Genomic DNA, 26763 nt, shown 5'->3' with positions numbered 1-26763 from the left:
AATATCCCAAATAGCTTTTTAGTTTTCTTTATGCTCTTCTAATTAGTTTATATTCTTCTGTCTCCAAAGTAGTCCAACTTGAATGCCCCATTTTCTGTGTGGATCAGTCTGTAAAATGTCATTCATAAGATACTAGTTTAGAGCTAATACCACATAGAAAAATATTATTGAAAATACTTATGTTGACTGTTATATCCTTAGATTCCTTTTCAATTATTAATGAAAACAGACTCTTCTCTTTGAGTGATTTTGATTTGACTTATTTAATTCAAAGATATTTATTTCTACCCTCAATAAAATCTCATTTAAACTTTTCTCCCTATAACTTGTAATTTTCTTATTGTTTACTTGCTGCCATTTTTTACTTTGTGACAATTAAGCTGTATTTTTAAGTAATATATCACTGAGGCCACTTACAGAGATGGGAATAATTTTTTAAATTTATATTCATTTTATTTCTTTTTTTATTGTTGTCCAAGTACAGTTGTCTTCATTTTACTGCCACCACTTTTCCCCACCCCACCCACCTCCCACCCTCAATCCTACCCCTTTTAAAACCACAGTGAGATACCCCTTCACACTGGTCAGAATGGCCATCATAAACAAATCAACAAACAATAAGTTCTGGTGAGGTTGTGGAGAAAAGCGAACCCTACTGCATTGCTGGTGGTAATGCAGACTGGTGCAGCCACTCTGGAAAACAGTATGGAATCTCCTCAAAAAACTAAAGATGAAACTGCCTTTTGACTCAGCAATTCCACTGCTGCGATTATACCCTAAGGACCCTGAAACACCAATTCAAAAGAATCTATGCACCCCAATGTTTATAGCAGCACAGTGCACAATAGCCAAGTGCTGGAAGCAACCTAAGTGCCCATCAGTAAATGAGTGGATCAAAACTGTGGTACATTTACACAATGGAATACTGCACAGTAGAAAGAAAGAAGGAGCTCCTACCTTTTGCTACCACATGGATGGATCTGGAGACTATTAATTATGCTAAGTGAAATAAGCCAGGTGGTAAAAGACAAATACCATATGATTTCACCTATAAGTGAAACCTAATCAACAAAACGAACAAGCAAGCAAAATAGAACCAGAGACGTTGAGATAAAGAACAAACTGACAGTAACCAGAGGGATAATGGGGTAAAGAAGGGGAAGAATTGTCATTTTTTTATTAACTTATAATTATAAATTTGATTTTATTTTACTTTATGACAATTTATGACCATAGTGATTAACAAGACCTGAAATTTTCTTTTTAACTCTTATTTATCATATTTTTAATATGTTAGACAGTTACTAACATTAGTCACCCATTCTAGTTTTCTAAAAGCTAGATATTGTAGTTTACCTTTAAGGGTTCTAAACCTGAGTATTTTGCAAATGCCCAGCTTCAGCAGCATTCATGTTTTTTAGATATTTTCTAGCAGAGGAGTAGGATCCAGATATTATTTTAGAATGATGAAAGATTTTTATATCAATATTCTGATATGTTTTTAAGACTCAGATAATTGTTTAAAGAGGTTTTATAGACTTAGCAGGAGAAAATCCCATTTGTATCTGGCAGGACTGTCAAGAATTTCTGGTATAATTAAAGTGGGATTTTCTTTTGGATAAAGTTAATTTAAAAATGTCTATTTCCCAATGTTTCAAAGAACTCAGAATAAATGTAAACTTCTTTGTTCAAAATATTGCTTAACTCTTTTAAATCCAAAATTTTCAAGATACATCTTCTTACCATAACTTAGTCAGATAAGGAAATCAGTTATATTAAAAATTATTCTTAATTAAATTTTATAAATTATAGGCAATTATATGGTCTATGTTCATCTCTTTGAAATACAGTGCTATAAAGATGAATAATGAAAATATTCTTTCTGTAGTTGTACACTTTAACCTAATTCTGTCAGTGAGAGTAAGAAACTAAAACTAAATCAAAGTTAGTAACATGGGAAGGTTATCAATTATTGCTCTCAACTCATTAAAATAACTTCTATTGACTAAAATCTTTTTTTGAAGTAAAAATCCATAGTTTTCTCCATTTAGTGTAATATACAAACAGTCATACATTTTTCAATGTGCTTGTAATATACAGTACTTGGCCTGGAAAGTCAGTATTCTTGTAGTAGTTTACAATTTTAGTGTGTATATTTCTGGTAGTGCTGTCAACCAGACTGTAGAATTTGAATCCATCCTATTTCCTACTCCTCCCCTAGCATTTTTATGACTATATGGTTTTGTAGGACAAAGCTTATATGATAATCTTTAGAGAGTTCAGAGATTTATAGAGAATCTGTAAAATATCATAGTCTCTAGAGGTTTTCATTCAGTGGTTAAATGGATTGATCATAATAAAATAATCACCTGATTGGACCTAGAGGGTATTATACTGAGTGAAATAAGTCAGTTAGAGAAAGGAAAATGCCATATGATTTCACTTATGTATGGAATCTAAAAAACAATATAAATGACTAAACCAAAGAGAAATGGACTTATAGATACAGAAAACAAACTGATGGTTGCCAGAGGGGAGGGTGGTTAGAGGACTGGGTGAAAATATTGTATATAAAAAATTTAAAATTAAAAAAATATACTTTGAGTCAAAAAATAAATAATTGCCTGATTAAGATATAAAGTAATATCTTGTTTTTCTTAGGCCTTTTTCCACAAATGCTGCTAGTTTTTCCAGAGCCATCTTAGTGCTAGAAGAGCATGATCTATTTATCCTTTTTCTTCTTGCTCCTTTTATCATCCAGATCCTGGAATTGTGCTTTGGCAGGCTAAACTGTATTATTTAGGCATCATAGCTGCTGAGATTGTAGGACTTGACTCTGGGCCCAAAGCCATTATGGTCCATTATCCTTTCCTACTTTTCAAGGTTAATACTAATATATATTATAGTGGTGAAGAGAACAATGTAAATGATTAATGAATCAGACTCCCTTTGGCACTTAAACATCACCTCAGTATACCTTATATTCTTAAGCAAGATGATTAGCTTTCCCAGTTCATTAAGGTACTATTTGATGCAATTACAGCTCAGAGGAGTTTATGTGTATTTCTGTGTGACTAATGAGTAGATGAGTGTTTTTTTCTCATTTGCTTTCTCTTGTGTAACTCTTTCAAATAAAGACCTTATCTCTGAAAAACTGTGAAGCTAGTGACTTACAGGATTTTGTAGTGCTCAAGCCTAGAAAGACTGTGCATTAGTAGAAATTAAAAATGATAACTATCTACATGGTTTATTATATTAATCATTTTGATTCTGATTGGAATGTTGAACTGGGGATACATATGATGACTTATTACTTTATACTGGCTTAACTTTGATGTTTTAATAACCTACTTTACAACTCCCAATGTGAAGTATATAATGCATATTTTATATGTACTTTTCAATCTTAATAGGGTTTCAGTGTAAAGTCACATATGTTGACAATTTATCTTTTTCTTTATTTCAAATTATTCCAGGAGAATTATATGCCCAATTACTGATGCCCAAAAGACTGAGATATACATTAATTGTTCTATAGTATCATTCATTTTGCAATTGGAAGGGACTTTGGAGGTAATTATAGTGGACACCACATTACAGCTGACTTCCACATATGCATTCTACCCCTTTCCATTTTAAACAGCAAAGTGATAGAGCAAAGGTGAGCACTGCCTGATTTTGTCAGGCTTATGTGCTAAGAATAATTATTACATTTTCTGTGACTGAAAAATCATAAAAAAGGTTAAAATTTTGTGACATGAAAATTATATGAAATTCAAATTTCATTGTCCATAACAATGAAACAGCCATGCTTATGTGTGTACATGTTGTCTTTGAGTACTTTTGTGCTGTAAAGACAGAACTGAGTAATTGTGACAAAGATTGGATGATCCACGCTCCTGAGATGTTTATTTGGCCCATTATAGAAACTGTTTGTCTATCTCTGGTTTAGGGAACTTACTGTAGCCCTGGCTGGTGTAGCTTAGTGGATTGAGTGTGGGTCTGTGAACCCAAGGGTTGTTGGTTCAATTCCCAGTCAAGGCATTTGCCTGGGGTGTGGGCCACGTACCCAGTAGGGACCACATGAGAGGCAACCACACATTGATGTTTCTCCCCCTCTCTTTCCAACTCCCTTTTCTTCTCTTTAAAAATAAATAAATGAAATATTTTTTTAAAAAGAGAGAGAATTTACTGTAGAGTGAAAGGTAGTTCTTGATTAGTTTAAACCAGTTGTGGTGGCCCTTCATTTTTGCCAGTGATTTGTTCAGCTTAGGCAGGGCCATATTAGTTGACATAGGAACATTTTTCCTGGGCAAGGCAAAAAAATAACTTTTCTTTTGAGAGAAAGTCACAAAAAGGCAAATAATGTATGGATATGTATTTCCTTGTTGTCTGGTAGCTACCCTGTGATAAGGAAAATCAGCTTGAGGTTGAAGCTCCCACCTAGAGAAGCAGAACACTGATGGAATCACAGAGACATGGAATCAAATCCAACCTAATTTTGATCTTCCTGATTTTCAAGCCAATGAAATTCATTGTTTTAGTTTGATTTGGATTTTCTGTTATTGATAAACCAAACTTTGCCTCCACTTGATATACTATTAAAAAATATAGATGGATGTATTAAAACCTCAGAATTCAAACCAGGGACCTATAACCTATTTAATGAAAATTGCAAATAAAATTTTGTACTGGGATTTTTTTACCGATGGCCTCAATATTCCAGTTAGTGCATTATGTTCTTAGTCCTGGCAACAACATGTGAGATAGATAGTATTTCTATCCTACAAGTAAAGACCTTGAGACTATTCAGCTTTACAGGGCCACACAGCTAGAATGTGGTACAATGACCCAAATCTATTTCCCTAGTCCATTTCCCTTTCACATGGAAGAAAAGCATTGTTTATAATGGAGAATTCTGCCAATTTTCAGATCTTTAGTGTGTTCAGTGGGGCAGTGGAAGGTAATTCATTGTGATCTGCTTGCTTCAAATAAGGAGTTAGTGTCTCAAAAAAATCAAATAGAGTTAATATTTGATAATCTAAAAGCAGATTACTAGGGTTCATGAGATGATCTTTGTATTACCAAGAAACTTAAAATGCTTTTATTTACTTACTTATTTTATAGGTATTTCTGACACTCCATATGATAAATATTAATCTACTTAATTATAGCCTTCTGAAATCTTCCTTTTATACTTTGATTTATGGTTATAGAAGGCCTTTTTAATATAAACATGTTTTCAAGGAAAGTTTGAGAAGGCTGACTTTATATCAGTGTGAAAGAGTTCTTTACTCTTCAGATGAAACTAACTAGACACTCTTCTAAGCCTTCCTGCATCAGATTTTTACAGGTGGACTTTTGTTCACTGAAAGAAGAAACATGGAAGTTTTTCTCTACTAAAAAAGGGAGAAAGACCATATTAATAATATATCTGTCTGAATATAATATTCTATAAGATCATTACATATTTAAAATGGAATGATTTGTAATATAAATTTCCCCAAGCCTTTGTTGTGCAACAGTTCCACAAAGTTCTAAGGGATTTTTAAAGAATGCATTTCTAATTGAAGATGTATAATATTATCTAGAGGACGGACGTTAGACACGGTGGTTCCCGGCTGGTGCACTACAGGAAAGCAGTGCTAATCTTCCTGCCTTCCCTCTTCAGATATGGTCCTTGACCAACAAGTGAGCTCAGGTCAGCTCAATGAAGATGTGCGCCACAGAGTCCACGAAGCACTGATGAAACAGCATCACCACCAGAATCAGAAAAAACTCACCAATAGAATCCCCATTGTTCGTTCCTTTGCTGATATTGGCAAGAAACAATCAGAACCAAATTCCATGGATAAAAATGGTAAATGTTTCTTTATTTTACTCTTTATGTTTATATAGGTGTCTGAAATATCAAGGTGCTTCTAAATCCTTTAAAATATATTTTATTTGAAACTGATCTATTGAAATTTAGATTGTTGTAAAATTGCTTCTTTTCGTATATCATATGTGTATATGTTTGTGTGTGTGGAGTTTTATTATCAAGCATCGGATTGTAAAAATTGTAACTAGAATTTAATTTTCCTAAAAGGTTTATGAAAGAATGCAAGGGAAACTTTTATCTAATAAGAAGTTATAGACTCCAAGTTATAGAAGGTACCAAACATAACTGAGTTAGTTGCAACCCAAACAAGTCTTAGTCTTTGTCTCATAGTTTGAGAATGCAATGTAATGCTTTGACTTACAGTCCTAGAGTTAAAATGAATATAATCATTATTTAGTGTTTATGGAAAAAATATACTGGTTTCATGTTGCTCGTAGTCAACAATTCCATTAGAGAATACAATTGAAAAGACTAGCTAGTACACTGCTGTGGCTCTGCATACATTAATCCTAATTTCCAGTTCATGGGCTTATTGCTGTTTGCACTGCTGGATCTTCAACATCCATAGGGCCACCTCACTTACCATCTCCACATGCAAATACCAAAGACAACAACCATTGTTTTCTGGCAATCATGACTTATTCCTTATGGTTCTGCTTCACACTGTTTTACCCTCCCTGTGTATTTTGTTCCTTCTTGTATCCATTTGGCCCTTCATCATTTACATTAAGGAAATTGCTTATGAATTTCTTCTTATTATCTATCCTTTCCATTAGTCTTATGAAGGAAAATGAAGTTACATGAGGATAATATGAATTGTTAAACTTCTATTGGCTATGAAATTTTCTAAGTTTAAAAGATAAATCATAAAATGTAATTTCAAATGCTTTACTAGAAAGATTCTGATTTCTACAAGTGGGCTAAATTATATGTATTGTCAGCCTGGATTATTTTATGTAATTTCATTACTATTTTCATGCTTTGGCAATGCCCTAAATACAAATGCTTGAACATGAATTTTCCTCAGACTTTGCATTATATGGCAATTTTTATCAGTTTACATATTACTGAATCAAATATAATACACAAACAAGTAGAATAAATATTTTAATAAATCAATGAAGATGGTACTATTGTCTCAAAACATAGAACCAGTTTTTAATGGAAAATTATTTTTGAAAGACTCATTTGATTTTTTAAAGACTCTTCAATGACTGAATGTAAATCATCATTATACAGAAGAGTCTATAGTTGTGCTTATAAGTTCAAAGAAGTGTTAGAAGCACTTTATGGTTTACTCCAACTTGTATTTGTAAATTCCACTGAACATCTTTAGAATTTATAACTTGCTTTGTATTATCTCATATATTTAAAATGCATTCATATTCTAAGTCATAATTTGCTTTAAAATATGATATATATATAAAATAACAAAATGTAGCTCTCATATTTCAAGACAATGTACCAAATGTAGTAGTTTTACTATTCTTGCAATATTAGTGTTTAGTTGGCGTGATAATATTAAGAAAACAGACTTGGATATTTTACTAATTTTGACTATGGGCTTATGTCCACATGATTCCAAAAACCTTATTAAAATACTCCCCCAATGAATTAACTCTTGGTGAATGCAAGAATGTTAAAAAGAAATAAACACGTGTCTTCACTTCATTACTTACACTGGAAAGCAGACAATAAAATATATGTCTACATTAAGGATGCACATGTACTCAAAGATGCAAGGATCTTGGGCTATGAACTAGCCATAATTTATATCTCAAATTTCACTGGGGATAATATTTGCTATAAAATAATTTATTTCATTAAGTTCTTGAAGGAAAGAATGTGCTAAATTTACTATATGAGACATTTATTATCATATCATATAAACCTGGACACACTACTTGTTACTGCTTTAAACTTCTGTTAAATATAGAAAGAACTGATGGAATTATAGACTTGAATCACAAGTTGACATATAGAAATATACAAATAGAAAATTTTCTGAAAACATGTCTTTTGTCTTGCTCAGACAACTGCTTACTTTTTCTGAAAACTAGAGTGTGAGTAATTCTGAAGTGATTCTGTCACCTCTGTACAATCAGCCTTTATCTGAACATATACAGATCCTTTTGAGGCGTACTTTAGAGTAATAAAAACTTGGAAGCATTTATAATAAGATTCATACATCCAATTAAATATCGTTGTAGACTATGCTGTCAAAAGTGGTCTTCTAAGTCTAGGCTTGATAACACTTCCTTATGACTCTGTTTTGCTTCCTCACATACTTTGCATAAATATGTATATTGAGACTTCTGAAAATATGTATAGACTTCACCAATTTAGAATTAAATCTGTCCAGAAGTGAATAAAGTGTGAAAGACCTTTATTACTAAGGTTCTCAATCTGTTTATGAACTGACAAACTCTAGATAAATAAACATCAAAATTCATAGACATCAACATAGATTTATGGATTCTGTTTCAAAATATGCAATAGAGATTTAAATTTTTTGTGCAGTAGTACAGAGAGATGCAAATAGATTTTAAAATGTATAAAATAGAATAATATTCTTACTATTTAAAAATTATCTTCAGGTTCCATTTATAAGTGAGATGACAGCAGTAAGAGGAGAGGGGGAGGGGAGACTGGTTGAGAGAAGGGGAAGGGACTAGTCAAAGAACATGTATGAATGACTCATGGACATGGACATGGACAACAGTGTGAGGATCGACTGTTGGAGTGAGGGCAGGTTAGGTGGAGGGGAACAAAGGGGCAAAAATTGGGACAAATGTAATAGCACAAACAATAAAATATTTAAAAGGAAAAATCCTTTCAGTAGAGGATTTCATGTAAAAAGACTGACTTTTCATTTAAGATTATAGACTAGGGATTAGAGTGAAGATTTTCTAGAAACTTGAAAACAGAAAACATTTTTCTTCCCAAGCATAGGATAGAAATAACCCCTCTCTGATATACTTTTATTTTAGAGGCAAAGCAATAAGAATTCCCTCAAGAATGAACTGATTCTTACGTAAATAAGTCTAAAAGAATGATATAGAATAAGGTTTCTACTTTCTTAATTGACTTGTTCTTTTAGCATGCTACCTTGGGTAGCAGTCCCAAGGTTTAAACATTTAGATAAGTCAATCTGAATTTCAAATATGGGTTATTCCCAGTATAGGTTTTATATATTTGTAAGGCAGTAATTTCCTTGCTTCTCTCCTTCTGAAGTCTAAAATATTTTGTTCAATTTTTTTAGTGATTTGTGATAATTTATTCAATGTCATCTCCAAATACTACACTAGTTTTTTTTGTGTAATTGTTTTCTTGGTGTTCAGCACATTCTCTTAAGGGCTAAGATGCAGAATACTATGGATTCACCATGCATATTTCATGCCACCATGCTGTGTTTAACTTTCACTTTTCATTAGGCATCAAAACTGTGAGAATTAAATGTCTGATTCTGTTTCAATAAAAAATGACAGTTACTTTCGGCAAAACAACAGCAAAAAGTAATAGGAAAATAATGTCTTCTTTAACCTTAGAACTTGTAAAGGATATGGGTAGAAAATTATCAAAATAAATTTATCAAGAATATTCAAATAATTCCTTGAAACTAGGAGGATTTTCTAAAAATAAATATAAGACTTCTATGTTAAATTATCTAGAAAAAATATATCAGTATTTGTATGTGTCATTTAGGTCATGCATGCAATTATATCTTGAGACATTTAGATTACAACTCTATTATAAAATATTATTACTTTAGTGATAAAGTTTATATTTAAAAAATAATTTAGGAATCAGTTTTCTTAGGTGTAGGGTATCTTCATTCCACTGGGTCTTTTATTGATAATTCTAACTTGAATTCTTTTTCTTCAGATATTTTTTTCCTTTCTATTCTGAACACTTTCCAGTTGTACCTTTTATTTAAGATCTCAGAAGGAATTAAAAAGCAGGAGGTCTCTGACTTACTTTCAGAGCCTCAGGTTATGGGAGAACATTCAGGTTTGGAAGGATGGGGCATGTACTGGCTCTTCAGACCCCACACACTCCAGCCTGTACAGCGATGTAGGTGTATGGGTGACAGATGATTTTCATTTATGGCATTTGGAAGTCACTTTTATTGGCTTGTAATCACTACTTTTATAAATGTTGGACTTTTTATTTTCAGAAACATGATGTTTTTATGCGTGTTTAGTATTTATATGCTTTCTTATTTTTTTAACCACTGTGGTATCGTAAGATACCTAGACTTTAAAGATTATCCCTTATAATATTCTATCTTGAAGAAAAAAGCTATAATAACAAATCTTAGAATCACTTGAAAAGATTCAAGTGATAGTAAAAGATTCATTTAGATGAGAGAATTAAATATTGCATAATGAAGGTATTTTCCATTGTTTCCCAAATATCAGGATGAAATCATTGACACAATCAATGGGTCTGTTTAGAGGCTGTGTTATGGCTACTGAGTTTTGGAATGCCAAGATTAGATTTTTAATGGCAAAAATATTTCTAGTATGATGTGTTTAAATTTGTTATTTCTTATGTTACATTAACTATTTTCAGGCATAATAATTTTTCCAGGTTTAAATATGTGCATACTTTTTATGTTTGTGAAGTGTGGCTCACTTACCACTTTCTAAATATCTAGGTTTTCCTTCATGTTTTCTATTCCCATAAATTAATGTATTGTTACACATGTATGTAACTTTGTCATTCATCTTTATATTTCTTTATTTTGCTGTGTCTTGTGTCTGTCTCTAACAGGCTCATCTCATCTCTGTACCTCCCTCATCTCCTACCCTTTGGGTACTCTAAATGCGTTGAAGTTTTCTGAGGTAGTGTAAACCAGCTTGGTCTCTAGGATACTAGTAATGTACCTCCATGTCTTCATCCCAGTTTCCTTCTATTATACATGATTTTCAGTATGTTAAGCAGAATCAAATAATGATATACCTTAAGTAATATATTATTCACCTATTGATTTGAATTTGGCCAAATAGAAGTTTAAAAGCTGCTGTTTTACAATAGTTATGTATATAACTTATTTAAAGAAGGAGACTATAGGTAAGGACTTAAATGTATGAATATAATACTTAAAGATTTTTTGACAATGTATTTTACCTTTGTGTTTCAATAAGGTGTTTTAATGATACTGATATTACTTAGAGTAAAATTAGTACTTCTGGCATACTCTCATGTTACCCCCTACAACTTGACAATAAGAGAAATGTCTATGCCAGTTTCACAGTGAACCTCTAAAAAATGTGTGCAGTTGCAAGAGAAAGGCAGAGCTTCCATTTCCTAGATAGTAGCCACCTGAGTTACTCTCAGGCTTCTCCTGTGCTTGCCCCACATCTTTCCTGATTTGCCTTGGAAAAATTACTGGTCTATAATAACTTTTTATCTGACTGATATGTGATCCCTACATGGAGATCTAGAGGAAAAAACTGAATTCATGATTCGAAGGAAAATTTATTCAAGCAGTTGCTAATATGAATACTACATAATGTGCACTTTAATTGATAAGGTATGTGACATATTAAAATGGATAACATTAAAAATGGTGGACTCTTTGAATTTAAAGGTTTGGAAAAACAAATACATATGATAAATATGTAGGATTATGTTAGGTTTCTCAAATGTATACACTTAAATAGTCATGAACTCTTCCCAGTTCTTACCAATGGTGTCCATTTTTCACCAGTTTTAGAATAATTTACCCTGAATGTAATAAGGTTATTAAGTTAGTATTTTTTCATTGTTTCTGAATAGTCATCTTCATGCTAATAACAGATGTGAGTAAACATTGCAATGACATTTACTTATGGGATATGTTAATATGAACAGTGATTTGTGTGTGAAATGAGGGTCATGCAAGAAAGTAGACAAAAAAATGTATGTTCTTAAGCATTGTGGCCTAGTAATTAGACAAATTATCATAAAATTAGCATTTATAAAGCTTCCACACATATATGTGAGTGCTAAATCCTAACTTCATGCTATTTTGTCCTGGAGGGGGAAATACTCTAGCAAATCCTTTGTTATTCTTTTAGAAAACATATTCACTTCTGTTTGAAGGTAAAGTCCTTACCTGAAAACTGTTATTCTATGAACTACTATTGTTTTAGACATCAGTGAGAAAATAAAGGGTGCTCTCTTAAAACCTAAATTTACTGATTCTTTTTATGTAATAGTATTTGAGGTAATGAAAGTCATTTTGAAATTCAGACTCATCACCTTTTTTTTAAAGACAGTGATAATTGAAATAATCTAAAGAAATTAGTATTTAGACAGATAAAGATTATAATTGATGACAGAATTATAAAAAATATTCTAATTTATGAGATTTCCAGTAGTTGATAGACTATAATTCATGTGGGGATTTTAGTTGGATAGATAGGTAGTAAAATTTTAAGCTTTATTTAAAAAATTATAAGTTTTTCCAAAGTAACCCAAACCAAAATTATCGGTTTAATTTTAAAATTGTATTACCTGTACACTTTTCTGTATCCTGCCAAGTTTTCAGATACTACCTTAAAGATGTACACATTTAATGTGTATTTTTTCATTTTAACAAATTAATATACATATTGAAAATAAGTTTTGGAGCACTCTTTAAACTTTGCAGGCCATTTGATGTGATTAAATATTTTAACTACTAATATTTACTATTGTTATTTAACTATTACTGCTGATCAATGAGATACCAAATTTGTGTTTTATATATCTGTATTATAGTCTGGTAGTTTTTGTGCATTCTTCCTCCGTATTAACATATAGTCTATGTACATATTTAAAATCCAAAAGAATCAAGGATTTACTACCATTTAGTGTGTTTCCTGCTAGTTAAGTACTCTCCACTAGGTCAATATCCATATCACTTAAAATACTCATAGAAAATAGGCTCGAATCCCTTCCTAATTCTCAGCTTTATGAGGTAATATTGTGTAAAATTTTCATCATATTGTAACAAGAATTTCATAGAACTATAAACCTCAAAATACATTAATATTCACAAGGCAAATCCAAGTACCAATGCTGCAAACATATCAGGTAGGCTGAAATTAATTTGTGAAATGTTCTATATTCAAAGAATATTTATGGAAACATAAGGTATTTAGTTTTTTCAATTTAAATTATAGCATACTCTATAATTAAATTTCTTTGAAGTTATTACTTTGCATCAGATTGACTCATTTTTGTGTTTTTTTCTGACTGAATTAAATAATTGGTTTCCATGTAGTTTTATACCACATGAAATACATTATTACAAGAAAGCACATTATATGTTTATTTAATTTTTTTCATGCTTTGAATTTCAACACTCAATTTTACAGAACACTCAGAAAATTTAGGTTTAAATCTATCTAATGTTCTAACTTATGAAAATATGGAGAATGATGTGAAACTGGTGATTGAAGACATCTGTTTGTAGCACAAATGCATTATGTAAAAGATTTTTTTAAAATTACAGTTATTATTTTGAGAACGATAAATGGCTGCTAATGAACAGTGCACAGTCATAGCTGCACATCGCAGTTAGAAATGGGAGAATGAAAAGAGATTATTCTGCTTAACTCTGGTGTTGCTCTAAAGTTTATATACGTAATTTGGAATATGCTGTCATCAGAATTTATGTATGTGGTTAAAGGCAAATTTTCTTTAAAAATAATTTTAAAAATCTTCACCAAATGTATTATTTTACTTTGTTTAGTGAAAGCAAAGACTATTTCAGTTCTAGAAGAATCTTAAGCCCATTACTTTCAGGCAATATAACAATATTAAAACATAAAAAAATGTTATCTATTAATGAATGACCCCTGAGAAGCTTAATGGTGCACAAAGCAAAATTCTAGTAATATTTAAAAGTAAATTAGTGTTTTAAATCATAGTTGGTAATTTCTTCTTTTTTTTAAGATTTTTAAAAGGATTTTATTTATTTATTTTTAGAGAGGGAAGGGAGGGAGAAAGAGAGAGAGAGAAAAACATTAATGTGCGGTTGCTGGGGGCCGTGGCCTGCAACCCAGGCATGTGCCCTGACTGGGAATCGAACCTGTGATGCTTTCGTTCGCAGCCTGCGCTCAATCCACTGAGCTATGCCAGCCAGGGTAGTTGGTAATTTCTAGGTAGCAATGAATAAATAGGATTTCAGGAGAAAATTTAAAGAAATGGTTTTATTCGTAGATGCATTAGTAGTTCAGAGAAGTTCAGATGAGTACAGACAGAAGTAACTGGAGGTGAGACTAAAGGTGAACTTTGAATCCAGTTGAAATGTAGGTGGATATGGAGAAGAATGAGGCAGACCCAAGAGAGTATATTCCTGACATATAAGACTGATGACAGTAAGAGCAGTAGTTTGGAGTCGATTATGGTAAATATGGTCATGGCTTTAAAGAGGGGTCATTGTCACTCATTTCACAAGAAAAGGGTGGGGAGAGGTTAAGGAAGAAGAGAAATATGTGAAATTTTGTGAACCTCATTAATTTTTATCATTTAATTGCTAAACAAGGAGAGCTTACAGATAGTTGCAATTAAAAAATGTTTCATAATTAGTGAATAATGAAACTTAATTATCCTTTGCTAGCCATTGTCACCTTCCCAGCTCTACTGCCCACTTAACCTCGTAATCTTCCCTATAATTGGGGAAAGGTGACAAAGTAATTAAGTTTCTGGTTAGTGTTAATGGAAAATTAATACAATTCAAGTTTATTGATCTTTTCTCTGCAGACCTATATTTGTATGCTTATACAATAAAATAGTGAAAGCATAAAATCATATTCATAGTTTTCATACTGTGTGAGGTACAGGCATTTTTAACTGAAGCTTTCATATGGAAATCTCTAAAAGTTATGGTCAAAGTGTTTTTTCTCATTAGCTTGTTTTTTTTCAGATGCAATAGAAGCTATAAATATGCTGTGTAATTTTCAGATAAATATTTACCCATTTTAAAAACTATGCATTTTAAATTCTTCAGTCTAAGCTTAAATTATAACAGATAAGATGCCTATCTTATCTTTTAAAAATATATAAAAATCAGTATTGGATGAAATGTAAAAATTAATGATATTTCAAAATCATAATTAGTTTTAAAATTTTTGTAGGTCATGTTTCTAAATAAGAAATATCTACTTAATTAGTTTTAATTTGAGAATTTGTTTATCTCTTCTTGACTGAATTCTCCTATTTCTATCTGTAACTGATAAATGAAAATATTTTTATTGATAGAGATCTAGTTATATTGACCCTTCGTGCTTACCTCATAAACTCATTAAGAAACCTACATTAGTTTAGCTTAATTCATATTTCATTCAATATGTCTGGAATTATGTAACTAATTGTTTGTATTCTATAATAACTATCTCTTTTAGCAGGTCAGGTTGTTTCTCCACAGTCTGCTCCAGCCTCTGTTGAAAATAAAAATGATGTGAGCAGAGAAAACAGCACTGTTGACTTTAGCAAGGTAAGTTTCTCTCTCTCTCATTTAAGTAAGCTACAGTATTATTACTGGAAACTACTACACACTTTAAGAGGTGTTGACACAATTTTTTGCATGCACAGTCTTTGTTACTTAGCCAAAGCAGGATGTTGTTGTTATAGTGTTAGCATTTAAGTTCACATGTAACATTCTACTTGTTCATAAAACCAAATGTGTAAGTTTTATGCGTAGTCTTTAGGTATGAGCCATTCAGTATAATATATCTCTTCCAGTAAAAAGAATAACTGGACTTCATAGCTAATTTAACAGAAGTTTATTATTTAATATCTGTCTATTTTTTTCAAAATTATTTTTTCCTCTATGGAAAAGCAAATCATATAAAGTTTTCATTGTCACAGTTCAGAGAAAGGCATTAGTGTAGGAACACACTAGAACATAGTGGAACTGAGCAAAGTTTCTAATAAAAGCATAATAAAGATGGGCTCTTGAGGGATATATTTAATTAGAGCTAATTCAAATGAAATCATTTACTTAAATTATTCTGTAAAAATAATGTAATTTTGGCTAGCAAATTTCTGACGTATTATATGTGCAATTGTAGGCTATGGCAAACTAACACTTAAACAGGAAAGAGGAGTTTCAATACTGACCCACAATGAAGTGGGTCAACAATTTTCTTTATCTGAGTGGCTGAAACAGTAGTAACTCAAAGTGTTTTCCCCTCCATAAAGCCCTTAGCACTGGCGATGAATGTAACAGCGGGAAGAGGTGGTAATGGGAGGCAGCAGTAGAAGTTGACTGCCTCAAGCTTCTGAAAAGTATAATAGCAATCAGCTCCTCGTTGCTGTTTCAGAATCTCTCTGCCAAAGCCTAAGTGGTCTAGGTCTGGTCATGTGCATGCTCTCCCTCTGGTGCCTGGTGGAGTCTCTGTGGGAACACAGTGTACCAGCTTAAGTCTGTTAATTATGCGCGCAGGGACTGGGAGGCCAACAAAAGGGGCATACTAGTCCATGTGGGATGAAACAAAGGCAAGAAAAAGGACCTCCACACCAGCAAGAGAGAGAGGTGAGGGCATACTCGGGCTGTGTTTCTACGATGGGTCAAAGCTCATTTCACTGCGTGGAGGCATGTGATTCAAACATTAAGCCAGTTCAAATGTAATCCATTTGCTGTTCCAAAAAAATATCTTTTTAAAACATTACATCTTCATTCATCTCTAAGTTGGAATAAAATTGTTGCAAACTGCCATACATTTATTTTCTGATAGTCTTCATTTGAAATAATATCTTAAAAGCAGTGACATAAGAAATTGCTTATTTATTTATGTAGGCATTAACAGTATACCATGAGCATATTTAACATTCTCAAAAACAATGATAATAAATCAAATTCTTTCAACTAAATTACTATTTAACCTTTTTAAAAAAGAATATAACCCTTTCACATTGAACTTTATATCTCTATACAGTTTTGCTTTGAGTTGTCTGATCTTTCTTTAGCAGCCTCAAAAATGCTTCATTATATTTGAAAGAAAATAAATTTTGCCATTTGAAGACAGTAGTCTTATCATTATGTTCCCTAAAACAGTTTGACTACAGAAGAGTGAAAAACAGATTTTCTTTCCTTTAATCCTCTTCTTCCTATTGCATTTACAACTACTTGTCGATTTCATTTTATAATAGGCAAGTTAAATTTCTAGAGCCCTGCATGCCGTGCCAACCCTCTATATTCCTCAGTCTCTCATCCACAGGCTTGCACATTGGAGGGAATATGGCTTTTGAGAAAGGGCTTGAGATCTGGAATCCTAACTCTTGCATTTATAAACTATCTGACCTTGAAGAATGTCTCTGAACTTCAGCTTTCTCATTTGTAAAATAAGGGTAATAATACTACTTATAGCTATATTGTAAAAATCAAATGAAATATATAGAGTGCCTGGCAGAGTGCTGAAAATACAGCAGACATTCAATACAAGGTGGCTATTACTATTATTATTATTATTAGTGGGTATAATGTCAAAAACAAATACTGAACCAGAATCTAATATGATTTAGTCTCCACTAGATCTCTAGTCCCTTGTACAGTATTTGGGATGTACCATTGAATGAATTCTGTGAGATTCAAAATAATTTAAGCACTTAGTTTGGGGATGCTTTTGAATAATCAAGTAACACTAATTACTTTATAACCCAGAAGTGCAGAGCAGTAGGGCTTGAAAAGAACAAACATGATTGATCTATCATTATGGAAATAAAATTTCATGCCAAATTTTACAGGTACGTAAGAGAAGGTTTTTTAGCCTAATGATTTCAGTTGGTAGTAAATTTTAACACAGCTCAGCTAGTCTCCAGGTTACTTTGTCCATTTAAATATTTTCAGTTTTTACATGTAGTTTCTAAACCCCAGTAGAATTTTGAGACGTTAAGGGTAAAAAAAGTGTATTCATTTCAAGCGACTTAATCCTATAGTCTATCTACATTCAATCTACATTTTTTAACCCTTTCAATGGATAGGCCCATCAAACTGCCTAATTTAGGAATGCTTATGAATATAATCTAAGTTGTCAGGTTGTCACTTTCTGTAATGTTTTTAAAAAGCAGATGTGTTAAAACACTCTATGTCTTCATTTTTCAAACCAACTTGCAGAGAGGGTGGTTAATTTGGTATTTCCCAACTGTTGGTGGTATTTCTTTTATTTCAAATGATCCAAAGAAAACTTCACATTATTTTCTATGTAGAAAGAACTTCCTTCTGCATCTATCCTGAGTATGTGAAACATAGTATAAAGGGTTTTATTGTTAAATCCACGAACTCCAGGAAAACTTAGAGACCTTCTTATTGAGAAGGTGAGAAAGCTGAATCCCAGAGAGATTTAATACAGCTGCTTAAGATCACTGGCTTGTTGGTGTCACAGCACCATTTCTCCCCAGAGAACCCCTATTGATTTTTTTTGTACTTTCCGTAATGGGCTTAAGACAAACTTTTCCCCTGAAGTCCTATCTGTTTTTCCTTCACATCTCAGTGTGTAGTTTGTCCAGACATCCCCAGTTCCACCACCATCTTCTGTCTAACCTTGTTCCCTGGAGATATAACTGTTTCTCACCCACAACCGGAGCACCAAATGCCCAGAATGAAACATCTTTCTCTTCTTAGCAGAAAGTTCTGAAGAGCTCAGGACCAGGGGTATAAATCCCAATCTGTAAGAGTATACCTTGATTTCTTTAAGGTCCTATTCATTAGAGCAGAAAGTTTCAGGCTTTCTTTATGTTCATTCCAAGTGTTTTAATCTACTTGAGGATTGTCTTAGGGATGCATTCAACCTAGTTCCTTCCTCAATTATTGTTCCTGTAAATAATAAATGTATTACAGGTCAAATTATTGTCCTTAAATGTGACTTTTTGTTGTATTAAAAGGTAGCTATATTGCCAAATAAGGATTTTTATGAATTATATATTAATATACATGCAAAAATATAGAGCTGCCCCAGGAATAATATATAATTGCAATATAGTAATATAATTAAATAATATATTATATAATCTGTTACCCTCCCAAATATATAACTACTTCAAGAATAATATACTATAATGGGTGTAATATAATGGTTATTCCACATGTCTATTATTTAACTATAATTTATTATATTTAAGGTAAAAAGATAAATTTGTTAATCCTGAAAATTCTTTGTATTTAATGCCTTTTCTAAATCATGTATGTGAATTATTTATATATCAGGAATTATGTAATACAAAAATAAAATCATGTTTAAAGACTATATATTTCCTTTTATAAAATTAAACTATTTTAGCACACTATGTACTTCTTGATTTAATTAAGTTACATCTTAAAGCAGTTGTTTGTATAATTGCCACCTGTCTAGGGCACAGGCTTCAATAGTTAAGACTATAGCACTTTTCAAGCAACAAATGAGTTTATAGAAAGTTTTTCAATTGGAATTTAGACTTTTCATTAAAGTCACCAAAGGTGTTATCATTATGACTGATATTGTTTATCGATTATAGATTTTCCTAAAAAGCTATTTTTTATGTTAAATTTTGTTCCAGTATATTAACATTGCATAATTGTTTTTGACATTGGTGGGAAAACTTAATTCTTTACTCTTGTAAGCTCTGAAAGACTTAGGAAGATTTATTATGTTTTTTCACAAGGCTAATAATGTATAGGTAATTTATTCCCTTCTTGAGAATTTATGCTTTATAATGAAGTTATAAAGCATTAGTAATTGAAAACATTTCAACATATGCATTTCTCCTAACTAGAAAAAGAAATACAAAGACATGATAATAATTCCTATAAATTTTAGCCTTCTATTATTAAGGTAAATAAATACTTTTGTGTCTTTAAATCAAAAGGTTAGATTCTATAAGATGAAAATACTTACATATAATATCCCAAGGTATGTGCTTTATGGGTTTACAAATGTGTATTTGGAAATATATTTATAGATGAAGACTTTGGAATTTTAAAATATTTGTCATAATTTTTACAGGCAGTTTTGCTTTGTTAAATCATTTTTTCTTTAAAATAGAACGTTGGTTTCGTTGGATATTTTAATGGAGTACTATAGATTATTTTTATATTCCTTGGGATAAAATGTAAGCTCCACATAATGGGTTTTATCGTTTGTGATACCTTTGTTTTACAGATAAATTATGTAGTTATAAGCCTTCTAAATACTTGTGCTGAGGTCTTGATTTTGGAAAGCAGAATATTTAATGTAGTCACTTAAAGTCTAGCCTATGAACTTTCTAAGGTACTCTTAAGAGGTTTAATTATTTTCATTTTAAACTTCTTGGAAAAATTGTTCTCAAAGTATTAAACTTGCAAAAGAACTATCTAGTCTTAAAAAAAAATCTCTATCCCATCTCTGTTTGCCAGAGCTCTTTTCTCTCTCTCCCTAGGCTATTCCCACTTTGATCTTTGGCCCCCATTTCATTAATGCAAACACATAAAATCAATCACTACAGCAGATAAAAATCTTATTCCCAAGATTCCCTACAAAGTGATTTCCATAAAAAGCAACTCAAATGAATTAGAAACAAGAAACAGGCTGTGTAAAATTGATTTTAAAGTCACTGCTTGGTTTGCATTGAGGCCCTGTGCATAACAAGTAGTATTTACTCTTAAGAACATTAACGTTCATTTTTCAGTCCTCACCCTTTACTCTAAGCACTTTCTCTTGTTAAGGATCACTTTTGTTTTGTGTGCATTCATTTCAATCATAGACATCTCATATCAAGAAATTCAACTATGGCTCTTTAGCCACAACAAATGTTAATATTTTCATTCTTGTTTACTTTGCTGTATCTAAATTCTCTGATGAGAAATTAAAATTGAAGAATGATCAGGCTAAGTATAGAATGTGAAGGATATGGAATAAAGGTGAAGACGAAAGTCATAATTAACTCTGTAAGGACACTTGTGTTTATATTTCCTTTGAATATGCATATTTTGAGTATTTATTAATTAAAATGTATTGTGCACAAAGTTCAGGTAATGTAACATAAAATATTTAAATCTATTGGAAAATCCTAGTTGTATTATGATTAAAGTATATTAACTTAATTGAGTGCATGCTCTTTTCTTCCTGAAAATTCCAAGATTGCTGATACTGAAGAAGTTTCTTTTAGAGATATTGAATAGAGAAACTAGACTATTCAGTTTATTGATGACAAATTAGGAAAATACACAGGTAAAGAAATAAAGATATTTTTAAAGGGCAAAAGACATGTTTAACTACTTAAAAAATTTTATTTGTAGTATATTTATATAACCTATATTTATTAAAACTATATTGATGGATTACCATATGTGAAGCACTGTTCACAATTGAACAAATTTTTCCAACTTTGATTTATCTTTTCTTACTTCGTGACACTTACAGGTTGATCTGCACTTTATGAAAAAGATTCCTCCAGGTGCTGAAGCTTCAAACATCTTAGTGGGGGAGTTGGAGTTTTTGGATCGAACTGTAGTTGCGTTTGTCAGGTTGTCTCCAGCTGTATTGCTTCAAGGACTGGCTGAAGTCCCCATCCCAACCAGGTAAAAAGTATAAGAGCCTCTTTTGCATTTTTCTTAAACCATTTTTTAATATAGAGAAAAGAAACAGGGAATAAATATAATTTATTCAGAGTTTTTTCTTGAAACTAATCCACAAAACTCTTGTTTCTTTTTGTTTGTGGAAGAGGCAGAAAAGTTCTTCAAAAGTTTTTCTTTTCTTTACCCCTTCCCCTCAAACTTTTATATTTTCTTGTAGACATACTCCTCATCTCTAAATACCCTGGTCTACATCACCAAGTAAATCCTTTCCTATAATTTTGATAAAAAGTAATAAAGTGTTAGGCTTTTCTCAAAGATTGCATTTGACTGTGGGCTAAATAAGATCCTGTATATGAGTGTGGTCAAACTCAAAACAACCAAAGTTTTCAAGGCTTAGTTTATGCTTGAATGAGTAGGGCCCTTCATAGTACATGTAACTGGCAAGATGAAGCCAGTCCTTGCTGTCTTGATGTGCTGTGTGTTTCCGTCCTAGGCACAGCATACCTCCCATATGTAGTGGAGACTCTGAAGGATCATTGGTAGTAGCATCATGGTAATATGTCTGAATCCAAATCAAAAGTACAAATTTAATTTGATTATCTAAACTTGTTTTTCATTGAACTATTCATAAAACCAATAACAATTTAGAGATAGTATAAACTGAATTGTAATTGTTTATAATTTATCTCCATTTTATAGACATAAGGCTGTCCACAGGCAAAAAATGTACAGAAAAATATCATTGACTTCAGCACATTGGGTTCCTAGCAAATTCAGCCAGGAACCTTGTTTTCTTCCCTTCCCCCTCCATCAAATGTGATTTCTATATAAAGACTTTCACTCCAATCTTCTTTTCATAGAAAAACATATCTCTTTGGGGCCTCCTCTTTCACATGACTGGTGCCCGCTGTTTGATGCTCCATTTCAGATACTGTTAGTATGCCTCCTCTTCCCAAACATCCAGTGCCTCAGCTCGGTTAAGATGACATAAAGTTCAGCTGCTGTGGCATCTGGGTTTGTAAAATGTTTCCTCTGTGAACCTTTGGCCTCAACTCAAAACATAGGAGATCATATTACTCTGTGCTTTGATTATAGATAAGACATCCCCAAAATATGGAATAGTTTAGTCAGGAGAGCCTCACTGTGTAAGAGCTCAGCTCACTGAAGTGGGATTCAGTGTTCGAGTACATATTCCCTAATCTGGTTCAAGGAAGGAACCTGGTTACCAGTCAGGTCACAAAAAGAAGTTCATCCTTTTGGAGGGCTACTGAGACTTCTGATGCAAACCAACATTTATATAAAAAGGTAAGGATGACCTGAGTGCATTAAAGTGGCACCTTACTGTATGATCAAAGCTAATTTTTCTACACGCCTATTCTGTAACCTATCCAGAGATTCTGGGAGTTTGGGATTAAGATTTAAGATGTCAAATTTACTAATTGTAGAGGTATTATTTTAGTAGTTTAAAATTCCTTTTTAGTCTTCCAAGCAGTGCATTCTTGTTCCACCATTTAAGATAGTGTCAGATGAACTCTGAATAAATGATGGCCATTTATGATGGTTCCTGTATTTCAAAGGAAAGAAAAGAAAAATTCCCAAAAGTAATGTCATAATGGGGTTATGCATCTACACTTTGAAAACAGCCAAGGTTTAGGTGACCTTATTTCATACTGACAGAGCAAAATATGTGGAGAGAACAGTGGAGGAAAAATTAGGGGCATGGTAGAGCCACTGTATAGGGAGAGACTAAAAACATTAGGAACAGTGAAAAATAGAAGGTTAGTTAGACAAATATTGAGTAGAATAAAGAAAGTCATTTGAGGTTCCTAATTATCCTTTCTTGGGAGGACAAAAGGTCACTCCATGACTATAATAGTAACACATAGTAAAAATGTCAGAAAATAATCTTTTAGGACTTTATAAATAGCCCTGGAACAGAAACCTGAAAGAGACATGTACATAGGTTGGAATTTTCTTAAAAGTGTGCTAGTTAATAAAGCATCTGCTACCATACTAAACTATTCCTGTTTGAAATATTCAAAGGACATTTCTATATAGAATCAATTGACTTGGATTCACTTTCAACTGACACAAAAACTTCCTGTCAGACCCTATAGGACTGTATAATATATGCTTCATGTAAAAACATGTATAATTGCTAAAGTTTATAAGTAAATGAAGTGTACAATTATAGTACCTATTTTTGTATACCTTAAAAAGACATTCGTCTTCATACTTCAGAGCATAAACCACTGAACAAGTGGTTACATTGTAGAAGATAGGACATTTAAAATTCTTCACAATTTCCCTGCAGCACTTTCCTTTTCAGAGACGGGACAACTACCAGTTCTGCAGAGGTAGAGCACGTGTTGATTTCTTCAAAAACTCCAGTTGTGATGATAAGTTTGCCAGCCTTTCAATCTATTTAGATGGAATATCACAGTGCAGCCAGTGTTTTTATTCCTCCAGCATTGGAATTAATAGAGCATTAATTCCCCATTTTTTCCTGCCTAACTTGTCTTTGATTCCTGATGACACTTTTTTTCTATTTATGTACATTTTACACACCCTATTGTTTTTTGATTATATGTTCTTTCTTTGTTCATACAAAGAAATTATATTACCTTCCCCCTGTGTACCTAGTTCTATAATTTGTTTATTAGTGAATTCTCTTTTTTATGATTCAGAAAGTTTTAATCAGATTTTAATTTTGTCACCTTACTCTAAAAATTATAGAATCCTTGCATTTCTCACTAACAACTGTGTAGGCTCTACCAGTATTGAAATGAGGGAAACACTGAGATCAAAATAACCACAGATTCCCATTGCTTAAGAGCATAAGAGTCAAGCATTACGAAATATTTCAAAATAATTAACGGTGAAAAAATACCAAAGTGTTTGATATAGAAATCCCCATTGGCAGTAATTCCTTTTAGATGAGTGATTCTGTACTACTAAAATAATTTTTACATTTCTACCATGAAACATTTGCTTTATTTTTTTTCTTAATTACAGATTTTTGTTCATTCTTCTGGGACCCCTGGGAAAGGGTCAACAGTACCATGAGATTGGCAGATCAATTGCAACCCTAATGACAGATGAGGTATTTATTCAAGTTCTTTGGGAACATTTTGCCCACTAGGTACACCTAACTTTGGGGGCTCCTGTATTTGTGGCAATTTGCTGTGAATTCAATTTCTCTGTATTGAATATCCCTTCTTCTGTGATTTCACTATGAAATTTCTTTTGGAAAAATTTGTTTAAAAGCGGTAATAAATTCACACACATGAATATAATGCTTTGAAATCTCATAGTCTAAAAATTTGTTATTTAGTAACATTTAAAATATATGTATTAATATTCCCCTTATATATGTTTTCAGAGCAAGTAGTATTATCATTACTATCATTGCAAATCTTGTTTTGGGGAAAGTAATTTAAAAATGTTTTTTTAAAAATATTTATTTATTTATTTTTAAAGCGAGGAGAAGGGAGGAAGAGAGGGAAAGAAACATTTATGAGAGAGAAACTGATCAGTTGCCACTTGCATGCACCCTGACCAGGGACTGAACCTGCAACCTGGGTGTCTGGACCAAATCAAACTTGTGACCTTTTGCCCTATGGGCCAATGCCCAAACAATTGAGACACCTTGGTCAGGCCTTGAAAAAAAATTTTGACAACTTTACTGAAATAAAAGTCATATGGCACATAATGTGTACCCATTTGAAGAGTACAGTTCATTGCTTTTTAGTAAGTTCAGGGTTGTATGCAACCACAGTGAGTGGGCAAAATAATTTTAAGTTCTCAAGAAAAAACAATGGCAGATTATCTGAATACTATACATGACAATAAAAATGATGCAACATCCATGGGCCTTATGTAGCCGTTCTCAACCTGGGAGTGTTTGAACCATTAGAAAATAATAGTTGGATTTCAAGTGATTCCTCTGATATAGCACATACATTTTCTAGGTAGAAGATTTGTACGTTGATTTTTTGAACTGCAAACAACTTTTGTCAGCTTCTCAAAGCTGTATCTCAAAAATGTAAAAAAGAACATAAAATGTAGTATTATATAACTGGTTTCTTGTATTCCCCAACACCTTATTGAGATCTACTTTTATCGCTTTATTGTTCTTCTTATTAAGGAGGAGCAGATGCAAAAGATCACAGAAGGGGCATAAATTCAATACTTAATAGTAAATAACAAATGGGGATTGTACAATTTTAGAATCTCTTCTAAATAATTTAATGATGTATTTACTGAACTTTACATAGCTTTGAATACTTCAAAGTCTGTAAAAAGAGCAAATTAATATTGTGTATCATTTTTCATAGCCTTATGAAATCTGAAAATTTGAACTTGTGTTTGATAGAAATTACTCTATCTGCTCAAATTATGTTTTATGGTTTTATATCAGTTTGTTGTTGATATCTACATATAGGAAACCAAAAGTTAGAAGAAACACATTTTTTTCATCAGTTTCAGAAAAAAACAGCTTATTGAGTATATTAGTCTCCTATGGCTGCCATAAAAAATTATACAAACTGGATCATTAAAACAAGAGTAATGCATTTTCTCATATTTTGGGGCAGGGTGGGTCTGTGAGAGCTTTAGAGGAAAACCTTCCCTTGTCTCTCTAGCTTCTGGTGGCTCATGGTACTCCTTGGCTTGTGGCAGCAAAACCCCAGTCTCTGCCTCCCTCTTCACAGGGCCTTCTCCCTTGTGTCTCTCTGTGTCATCTACTTTTCCATGTCTTATAAAGACACTCACTAGATTTAGAGCCCATCCTTATCCAGGATGACCTCATCTTAAGATTCTTACCTTAATTACATCTGCAAAGGTGTAATTCAAATGCAGTCACATTCTCAGGTTCAGGTGGATATATATATATATATATATATATATATATATATATATATCCTCTCAATGCATATATCACCTCATTATGAGGACACTATTTCATCCACTACAATATGTAACATTTTATTGAAGAAATCTGGGAGAAGATAACAGAGTAAAAAAAGGGCTTCATGAGGATCACAAACTTGCTCTAGTAGAACTCTTTATGAGATAACACTCAGTATCTTTGCTTGTAGTATTTCCACATTGATTAATACTTTGCAATTTTACAGTATTGCAAAATAAATGACGCTGTTATTTGTATTCTATAAGTTCATGGGCGCATATATTTCATGTTATGTTTCCACATGTAAGACATTGGGGTATAACTTTAAGATATCTCTGGGGCATGGATCATGTTACATGGTGAAAAGAGCATATTGTGTCATGGCAGGTGCCATACATACCCAAGGTCTCTCACTTCCTAAACCTCCTCCAATTAGGAATTAAGATTTTCTCATTGGAAAGATGT

The 26763-nt window shown here is 32.2% G+C and overlaps 1 protein-coding gene across 6 annotated transcripts in view; it reads left to right on the top strand.

Annotated features, from left to right (window-relative positions):
- SLC4A10 (solute carrier family 4 member 10) overlaps positions 1 to 26763 on the top strand; it is a 268818-nt gene that overhangs the window by 161175 nt on the left and 80880 nt on the right. For 3 of the 6 annotated variants that reach the window (XM_045850821.1, XM_045850739.1, XM_045850620.1), the window contains exons 6-10: positions 5672 to 5860; positions 15262 to 15353; positions 16305 to 16394; positions 21235 to 21392; positions 24405 to 24492. In XM_045850821.1, the coding sequence (XP_045706777.1) occupies positions 5672 to 5860; positions 15262 to 15353; positions 16305 to 16394; positions 21235 to 21392; positions 24405 to 24492 (617 nt within the window). The remainder of the gene's footprint in view (positions 1 to 5671; positions 5861 to 15261; positions 15354 to 16304; positions 16395 to 21234; positions 21393 to 24404; positions 24493 to 26763) is intronic. The other 3 variants (XM_045850689.1, XM_045850997.1, XM_045850905.1) reach the window with 3 other exon arrangements.

Source organism: Phyllostomus hastatus, unplaced genomic scaffold, assembly GCF_019186645.2.
Source record: "Phyllostomus hastatus isolate PE091 unplaced genomic scaffold, TTU_PhHast_1.1 phas_contig_1, whole genome shotgun sequence".
In the NCBI taxonomy this organism is placed as follows: Eukaryota; Metazoa; Chordata; class Mammalia; order Chiroptera; family Phyllostomidae; genus Phyllostomus; species Phyllostomus hastatus.
Note: the sequence above shows the minus strand (reverse complement) of the source record. Positions and strands in the feature narration are given on the sequence as shown.